A 10,330-nucleotide genomic window follows, 5' to 3' on the forward strand; every position below is an offset into this window, starting at 1 on the left:
TTAGAAGGAAATATGTTGTTTTAAGAATCCCATTTTAATCCACTGAACAAGCATTAATTAAGCATGTACTTATCCTATGTTAGTCTTTGGGAATATAAAGATAAAAATGAAAATAGTTTCTACCCTCATGGTCTTTATAATCTAGGGGGAAGAGACAGCATGTACGTATAGGTATACATAAAATAGATGGAATGTCCTGATTCACATGATGTTCATACAGGTCAAATTTCTTTTAAAGTCCTTAATTTGGTCTTCAGTGGAAATTTTGTCAGTCAAAGAACTATATGTTCAATTAATTCTTTTAAACACAAAAATAACATGTGTATTCTCTTTTTTCTTTAGCTTTGCTCACTTGTTTTCTTCCTTTCTCCCTCCCCCCACACTTGTCCCCTTAACTTCAGTTGTATTGAGGAAAATTTTTGTTTAAATTAAAACTATAAGAGTGATTTGGAATCTTATCTCAAGATAAGTTAGGAAGAGGTTGGCAACATTATCTGTAATTTTTTTCTTCTTTGGCAGGCCCAGAATGGTCCCTATAACATACACTTCTGTCAAGTTGTTCATTTAAATCTCACTTCCTGCTATCTTTTCTTTTCTTCTATTCAAATAAACCATGTTGTTTATAATAAGCTATTTGCATGCTTCAAAAAAAAAGCTTAGCAAAAAAATTTAAATGAATTTTTTAAAGATTTTTTTTTCCTTACAGAAACTAAAGCCTGATGGATGACTTTATATGGAATTTTACTTCCCTCTCAACACTAATCCAAAATCAATTAGCCTTCAAAGAAGGCTGGGGGGGGAGGGAAGAAGGGGGAAGGGAAGTATATTTCTTATATTTTTAAAATAATCACAAAGAAATATGCTTTCAATGAAATTTACTTATTGAATCTTGGAACCTGAGCCTTTGAAGTAAGAAGTCACTAAAGTCATCCCCCTTTGTATAAAGCATTGCAGACAAATCTCTAAGCTAGCTTTTTTGATCATATCCCTTTAAGGAAAAAAATTGATAATACATCCTCAAACATACTTCTCATAGATTTTTTGTATATACTACAGTATTAATAATTGTGCATTTTATAAAATTTACACAAAATAGAGATTTCAAAGAATGAGATAAAGAAGAAATAATAGTTTAGTCTAGCTCCAATAGCTTTTTGGCATTTAGCTAAGTAGGACAATCTTTTCACTTTTTGGTGTTACCTTCCTATGGATTGTGTTGGAGAGAGACAGGTGAAGCAAGGTGACCATTTGGCAGGCTATTATAATAGTCACCCATTCTTGTTCATTTTATGAAACTATGCCCCACTCAAAAAGAAAATGTGAAAGGCAAAGTTCTTATCAGCTTCTGCCAAAGTTCAGAGATCAACCTCAAAAGGACCCCTGTCTCAATTGTGAGGTGATTAATGAGGCTGAGATGGGGTGCTCTTCATAATGTACCAGTCCAGCTGCAGTGATTGCCTAAATCAGTCACATTTTTTTTTAAAGTGTAGAAGCAGGAAAGGTAGGAACAGGATCACTGAAAGGAGGACAAAGTAAAGGAGAATTGTGGAATAAAGTTAAGTGCACTTGTTGATTATAAGCCTCATAATTAACTATCACAAGGAAAGCAGAATAATAATCCCCATTGAGATATTGCTATGATCCCCCTGGGATATCACATAGGATCTCTTTGGAAATCATTCCAAAAACCATTGTTCTAGAAGAAAGAAAGCTTGGCCTGAAAAGAGCTATGTTACCCTGGACAAGTCCCATAACTGCTGCTTGACTGTCTATGCTTCCTTAACAGTAAAATAACAACCCCTACCTTGCAGGGTTATTTTGAAAAACAAACGAGATATAAATTACCCAGCAGTAGCACACAATAGGCACTTTATATATATTCATTCCCTTCCCCTTTATGATACAATTTAAAATTTTTTTTCATCCTTTTGAGACCCCAGCAGAAATATTTGCCATTTTCTATAAATTTATATGTATTTTTCCCACCCATCCTATTTTCCAATCCCATTTAAACATTTAAAAAATGACATCAAGCTTTTTCTTTTCAAATGTTAATTATTCTCTTTTTTTTTCAAATCCTCTCAAATTTTTTCTTTCAAGTTATGGAAGCCTAATTTTGAAAATAGTACTCTAATAAGGATCTTGCTGATGCTCTGTATGGGGAATGTTTTACCTTGTAATTCCTACATCCAATAATATGATTTTATAAATACCATGCCATCCACCATGAACTTAGGCATGTTAACCTCTCTGCTTGTAATATTCATTCATTCTCTATATCCTGTGTTCTCACTTGAATATACAATAGATAATACATCTTCGAATTCATATTTTATATGTGCCAATTATTTGAAAGATAGAGCATTAAGCACTAGGAATTCAAAGATGAAAAACAGTGCAGTTTCCTTAAGCAGGTTATAATCAAACGTGGGGAAGTTAGTTGGCACAGTAAATAGAGCACTAGAACTGGAGTCAAAAAGACCTAAGTTTAAATCCAGCCTCAGATACTTACTGTGTGGGCAAGTCACTTATCCCTGTTTGCCTCAGTTTCCTTATCAGTAAAATTAACTGAAGAAGGAAATGGCAAACCACTCCAGTATCTTTGCCAAGAAAATCCCAAATGGATTCATGAAACAATTGAAGAACAACTATGTAATTGAAGGCCTTCCAAAGATAGTGAAAATAACCAAGCATTGGTTTTTATGACAAACAATCTGGAGGCTCTCAGGCATTCACTTAACTTCTCTCAAATAGTATCTACCTCATGGAATAGTATGAAAATAAAATGAAATAATGAATGGAAAACACTTTGTAATTTTAAAGCAATATAAAAATGTTCATCATTGTTTTATTCTTTTTACATATCTTATCTTTATTTTTTCTGTAAGATGACAAAATTGAATCTAATAGAGACATTGAAGTTTAATTATAAAAAAAGAAATTAAATTTATTGTACCAGTCCTTTCTATCATAAGCTTTTTTCAGAGGAAAGAACTGCATTTGTACCTTTCTAAGGTATAAATTAGACCCTAACTACTCAAAAAAAAAAAAAAGACTTTCATTAATTTTCTTAAGAATCTGTGATTGTGAAGAAAATATAAATGTGTTTGCAGCTGCATGATCCAGTAAAATATAAAGGGTTAGAAGTATTCATCACAGATAAACAGATAGGAGGAAACAGCACAAGTCAGATCTAATCATTTTGAAAAATTAATCTTAACAACTGAATATTTTTTTGTTATTGTTTGCATTTGGAATTTATTCCTCCAAGAAATATTGATTCATTGAATGCCATTTGCCATGAGTGCACTGTGCTAGGCATTAGGAAGGCAAAAATTAAACAAGACACATTTTCTGGTCTTAGATACATAGGAAGATTCATAGGATCATAAGACCCTTTACTTGAAACTAGAAGAGAGCTCAGAAATAATTTAATTCAAACCTCTTATTTTATAGGATAGAAATCTGGGATCTAGATAGGTAAAGTATCTTAGGTTTCAAATCTAACTCCTCTGAACCTTGATCCATAATTCTTTCCATTGAACTCTACTGCCTTACAGGGACATTGGCAGTAGTAGCATATATGACTGCATTATATTATATTCTATTATACAACAAGAGAGTGCCCCTCTTAACTAGGCACCTAAGTGATACAATTAATAGAGTCCTGGAATCAAGAAGACCCTGGGTAAATCATTTAAACTTTGTTTGCCTCAGTTTCCTCAAACTATAAAATGATAATAATAACAGTAGGATTGTCATAAAGATCAAATGAGATAATGTTTGCAAAACATTCCTGGCACATTGTAAATGCTTCTTTCCTTCCTTCTCTAACGCAACTTAATTGGTCATCCTGAGATGGTAATCCTATGAATAAAATGAAAAGACATTTATGATAAAATTAGAATAATTATTCCAGCAAAAGTACCCCAATATTGGTTTATGTCTACATTTTCTAACAGTATCTTAAAATTGGTCAATTCCCTTAGTAGCATTTTAGCCTTAAAACCTAGAGGTTATGGGATTTTAAGTATATAAATCTATGATCTACTTTTGTGGATCATAGAATTTTGCAAATCAAAGGGCTATAAGCTGAGAAAGAGTTGAGGACAGAAAATTGCATATGTATATCCACTAAGCTAGACACTATTGAGAGCAGCTATGATGTAGAAATTAAAATCAGCAGCCAAATGTTCACAGGAGACAATATCAAAGAAAGAAACCAGTACTAAAATCCGCAGCTTCAGGTGGCTATATTTCTGCCTAAAGTATATTTTTTTTTAAGGCATAATTAATGATCCTTATAAAGAGAATCAGATCTGACCTACAATTATTTCTGAAATTAAGCATATCTGTGTCTAAAATACATATTAGTGCCCTATTCAAAAATATAGGATAGATAAATGTAATGGGCTGAGGCTCAAGTTGATGCATTGAGGTCCCAAGCACATGAGGCTAAATAGTAATTGGACCATACTCTATTAATATATATGCTTGGAGAAAGAATGGCCCCCACCCACTCTTTGTGCAAGTCCTGATGTGTTGTATAGGAAATGATTTTGGTGGGTGGAGGCAGGGGGGCAGAGAAGGAAGCACAAAGAAAAACTGCTGGCTGGCTTCTTGTAGCAGCTACTCACATTGCTATCGCGATCCCCCTTCACCTCCGATCCTTCTTCACCTCTACTGAGAATAAAGATTGAAGATTTTCCCTTAACCTGAATTCCTAACTCCAGCTGATTTTAAAATACATAGTCATCACAGATAAATAAGGGAGGCAGGGTAATATTTCATATTAAGAAAACATACTTATGTAATGAGATTCAGGAATCAAAATTAAGTGAAATTTAGGGAATTTTTTTCAATTTTATTTCAACAAATATTTATTGACTACAAAGAGCAGTCAGAGGGGAGACCAACAGAGTTGAAATAAGATGGAAATTATCACTGGAGCATATTACTGACCACCAGAACAGGACCCAAAAAAAGGGAATTAGATGAGAGCCTCAGCAAAGAGATCACAAGTCTTATGTGGAGACCAGAGAATAATGATGGGAGACTTCAATTACTCATGTATCTGCTGGACCTCACTCTGCCGAAAACCAGAGTTGCTAATAATTTGTCTTGTCTTAATGATAGCTCCATTCTTCATGGAGGAATCAGTAAAGGAAAGTCTTTGTCAAGATCTAATTCCCACTGAAAAAAGAAAAAAAAATGTTTCTCATGTAGGGAGGATAGAAACCTTGGGGAAAACCAATCATTCCATTTTGAAATGTTACAAAAAAGAAGAAAACCTAAAATAACCAGACATGCAGAACTAGATTTTTAAAAAGCTAATTTAAAGGCTTCAAAGAAAAGATAGGTAGGACTTCATGGACTAAAATATTATGTGCAAACTCAGCCAAGGAAAATCTCAAGGTTGTAATTCTGAATTATTCCATTAGTTATTAAATGCCTTACATTAAATACCAGTCACTGTACTATAAACTGGAGACATAAGAAAGAAAAAAAGAAAGAAAGAAAGAAAGAAAGAAAGAAAGAAAGAAAGAAAGAAAGAAAGAAAGAAAGAAAGAAAGAAATCATTCCTGTCTTCAGGTGTATATTGTATTCTAGAGATCCAATGAAAGAATATGTAAATGACCAACTAAATTAGGAACTTTTTCTAAACTGAAAGATGAAAACAAGGAAGGGTAAAAGAAAATGACTACAAAAACTTGACATGGTTATAAGTATAGTGTCAGGAGTGCTCACAGAATGAACTAACGCTGGTAAGGACATTGGAAGGATAACAAAAAGGAGGAAGGAAACAGTTGGAGGAAAGAGGGAAAATGGCTACAGATCAGGTAGATGAAATGATCACTCATGACAGAAGAAAGTCAGAACTGCTCGTTTGTTGTTGTGCTTATTTCCTTTGCCAAGGATAAGAGTTGGCCTGAAAAGGAAAAGCAGCTTAATAAGAAGTTCAGTAACCAATCCAAGAAGATGGTAAGAGGGGAGCTAGATAAATCCAAGTCACCAGGATTGGTAAATTAATTTCTCAGGATACAACAAAAATAGGTAAATATAATTGTAAAGTCAATAATCCAGCCACAGTGATTATTTAACAATAATAACTGAACAAGAAATTTACCTCAGAATTGGAGAAGGTAAAATATTGATTTTTTTTCCCCAATGGGGAAAACAACAGAATCTTCAAAACTATAGGCCAATGAGATTTGACATCTATTCTAGATTTTATTGCTTACAGAATGGTTACAGAGCACATAAGAAAGGAATAATAATAAAGATAAAGATAATAGTAGTAATAGCTAGAATTAACATAGTGTTTAAAAAGTTTCAAAGCATTCTACATTTGTTACCTAATTTAATCCTTGTAACAACATTATGAAGTAGGTGCTATTATTATCTCCATTGTACAGTTGAGAAAATGGAACTAAACAGATGTTATGTAATATGCCCAAGGTCACACAACAGTTAAATTCTTAATTTTAACTCAGATCTTCCTGACTTCAGGCCCTGCTCTATCCACTGTGCAACAAGTTGCCTCATATTAAAAAATATGCTATATGCCAATGCCATATTGTATTGGGCTTGGAGTAGGAAGACATGAGTTTCAAATCCAGTTTAAAATACTATGTTACCTAGAAAAACCATTTAATTTTCTTCAACCTCAATTTCCTTATTTTCAAAATGTGGTTAATAATAATGCCTAACTTTTAGGGCTGTTGTAAAAATGAGATGAGTTAATATTTTGAAAGAACTTTGCAAATCATAAAATGCTACATAAATACTGGTAATTATTAGTTTATCCTTAAGTCCAACTTTTTAAAAAATGTCATGTTAAATCATGGACTCTTTTGACAAGCTGATGAATTCTTATATCCCTTCTCAGAATACTGTTTTTAATTGCATAAGAAAAAAAATATTAAAAATCCATCATAAAAATACTTTCAAAAACAAGTTCATAGACCCTAGATTAAGAATCCTTTAAATAATAGAGAATCACTGAAAGGTTTTAAGAAATTTTCATTTTTTTGTTGTTTACTTGTTTCAGTCCCATCTGATTCTATGTGATCCTATTTGGAGTTTTCTTGGCAAAGATATTGGAGTGGTTTGTCATTTACATTTCAGTTCATTTTTATTCATATGTAACTTCATTGGGTCCTCACTAAAATTCAGATTTTTTATAATACTAAAAATTCACAAATCATTGATAGAAACACCTATCTCTTTCTTAGAATATATATATTAAAAATATTTTACATATAATATGTATTTTTAATTTAACACCTTAATATTTATTTATTAAATATTAATATTAAGCATTCTTTAATATTTTAATAATTTAATATATAAAATCTTATATCTTAAAAATAAGAAAGGAAAATTAAATAATTGTTTTGTCATAAATTCCAGGGGCCTCAGCAGACTTTCTAAAAAGTTTGAATGTCATCAGTAGATCAATATATATAGATATAGATATATATATATATTAATCACAATTTTATGAAATCAGGGTAGAAAAAAGTTTCTCATCCTCTTGCTTTTATACTTTTCAGATTCCGAGCTGGTTTTAAGAGGGCCTTTCATTGGTGTCCTTTCATTGAAGTATCCTCTTATGATGAGCTAGAGCTCAATGTCACCAGATTTCACCCTACCAGACAAAGCAGCCTGTACACTGTGACCAGGATGGAGTCCATGAATGTAGTATTTAACCCCAATGATGACCCCAATTCTAAATCCACACGAAAGAAGAAGGAAGCTTCAAGAGACACCAGCTTCGATGGAGGTTCAAACAGGAATTCCAAATCAGCTTCTACCACCTCTAGTTTCATCACCTCCCCTTATATGTCTGCAGATGAATATTTTTAAAACCCTTAAGATATTAGTAATGATTCCATAAAAGGCAGAATTATAGTAAAAAAAAAAAAGGTCATGTGTATTAGACCCATATATTTCTTCAATCCCAGCAACAAAAAAGTGTCTGTGGGCAATCATGCTTTGGTGCATGATCATATATGATTCCATATCAGTATTGCCTGTGAGGAAAAGGTTGAACTAATTTTTTTGTACATATAACAGGTTTCAAACAGCAATCTTTATCTCACATACAGGAACATCACTTAATCTGTTTAAAATACCTTGTGCAAAGTTAAAGTATTGCTACATGTCCCTAACATGACATGATTCTGTTGGTTTTTTGACTCTCCTAAAGCTTAAAGCAAAAAGGTTTAAAAATTATCATAGCAGAATAGGAATGAAAGTTGTTCAAATTCAGCTTATAAGTGGTGAAGTTAAATGAACTAGAAGGCCTCCAGAAGTCATCATAGTTATTGCACAGACAACTCAAGGGAATTAAATGTCTTGTCTAAGTCACACAGATAGCAATCATCAGGGGCAGAATTCAAACCCAGACCTTCCAACTCCAAATTACTCTTTTTTTGTGTATACTGCAATGGGTTCTCTGTAGATTGGATGCTTCTACAACTCATTTTTTAAATCCCCAAAGTACTTTGCCTCTACAACAACTCTTTGAAGTAGACAGGACAAAAAAAATGATCATCTCTTTTTTTCTAAATGAGAAAGTAATGGCTCAGAATGGTTAAATAGTCGCCATAGTTGCTATCTTAACTATGACCCAAATCCAATCTTTTCATCCTAAATTAGAGATGTCAAGGTCAAATAAGAACGAGGGGCTACCAAATCATACATAAAGATCCCCTTTGGTGCATATTGGCTTAGAAAACCATATATCAATATTATCTGTTTTATTATATTTTATTTATTTTTGTTAAATATCTCTTAATTATATTTAAATCTGATTTGGGTGGATCATATGTTTGACATCTCCACCCTATATTAATATATTTACTAGTATACCACATATTAAACTGAACAAGGATAATCTAATGTTAATTAATATATTATAGTATGATTGGAAATAGTTCTTTAAGAAAATTCACAAGCTATTAATCAACTCCCTAAAAAAAAAATCCCCAGGACCAGATGGATTTACATGTGAATTCTACCAAACATTCAAAGAACAATTAGCCCCAATGCTCTATAAACTATTTGGAAAAATAGGGAATGAAGGAGTCCTACCAAATTCCTTTTATGACACAGACATGTACTGTTACCTAAACCAGGTAGGTTGAAAACAGAGAAAGAAAATTATAGACCAATCTCCCTAATGAATATTGATGCTAAAATCTTAAATAAGATATTAGCAAAAAGACTCCAGAAAATCATCCCCAGGATAATACACCACAATCAAGTAGGATTTATACCAGGAATGCAGGGCTGGTTCAATATTAAGAAAGCTATCAGTATAGTTGGCCATATTAATAATCAAATTAACAAAAACCACATGATTATCTCAATCGATGCAGAAAAAGCATTTGATAAAATCCAAAATCCATTCCTATTAAAAACTCTTGAGAGTATAGGAATAAATGGACTTTCCCTTAAAATAATCAGTAGCATCTATTTAAAACCAGCAGTAAGCATCATATGTAACAGAGACAAACTGCAACCATTCCCAATAAGATCAGGAGTGAAACAAGGTTGCCCACTATCACCGTTACTATTTAATATTGTATTAGAAATGCTAGCTTTGGCAATAAGAGTTGAGAAAGAGGTTAAAGGAATAAGAATAGGCAATGAGGAAACCAAATGATCACTCTTTGCTGATGATATGATGGTATACTTAGAGAACCCCAGAGACTCTACTAAAAAGTTATTAGAAACAATCCACACCTTCAGCAAAGTTGCAGGATACAAAATAAACCCACATAAGTCATCAGCATTCTTATATATCACTAACAAAATGCAACAGTTAGAGTTACAAAAAGAAATTCCATTTAAAGTAACTACTGATTGTATAAAATATTTAGGAATCTATCTGCCAAGGGAAAATCAAAAACTTTATGAGCAAAACTACAAAATACTTTCCACACAAATTAAGTCTGATCTAAACAACTGGAAAAATATTAAATGCTCTTGGATTGGGTGAGCAAATATAATAAAGATGACAATACTACCTAAACTAATCTATTTATTTAGCGCTATACCAATCAGACTCCCAAAAAACTACTTTGATGAACTAGAAAAAATAACAACAAAGTTCATATGGAAAAACAAAAGGTCAAGAATTTCAAGGGACTTAATGAAAAAAAAAATCAAATGAAGGTGGCCTACCTGTACCAGATCTAAAATTATATTATAAAGCAGCAGTTACTAAAACCATCTGGTATTGGCTAAGAAATAGACTAGTTGATCAATGGAATAGGTTAGGTTCAAAGGACAAAACAGCCAATAACTTTAATAATCTAGT

General features: G+C 32.4%; 1 protein-coding gene across 1 annotated transcript in view; it reads left to right on the forward strand.

Moving 5' to 3' along the window:
• TACR3 (tachykinin receptor 3) overlaps nucleotides 1-8,688 on the forward strand; it is a 76,639-nt gene extending 67,951 nt beyond the window's left edge. The window contains exon 5 of the mRNA XM_051967723.1: nucleotides 7,557-8,688. Within this exon, the coding sequence (XP_051823683.1) occupies nucleotides 7,557-7,869 (313 nt within the window). The 3' untranslated portion in view covers nucleotides 7,870-8,688. The remainder of the gene's footprint in view (nucleotides 1-7,556) is intronic.
• Nucleotides 8,689-10,330: the final 1,642 nt, after the last annotated feature.

Source organism: Antechinus flavipes, chromosome 6 (assembly GCF_016432865.1).
Source record: "Antechinus flavipes isolate AdamAnt ecotype Samford, QLD, Australia chromosome 6, AdamAnt_v2, whole genome shotgun sequence".
Taxonomy (NCBI): Eukaryota; Metazoa; Chordata; class Mammalia; order Dasyuromorphia; family Dasyuridae; genus Antechinus; species Antechinus flavipes.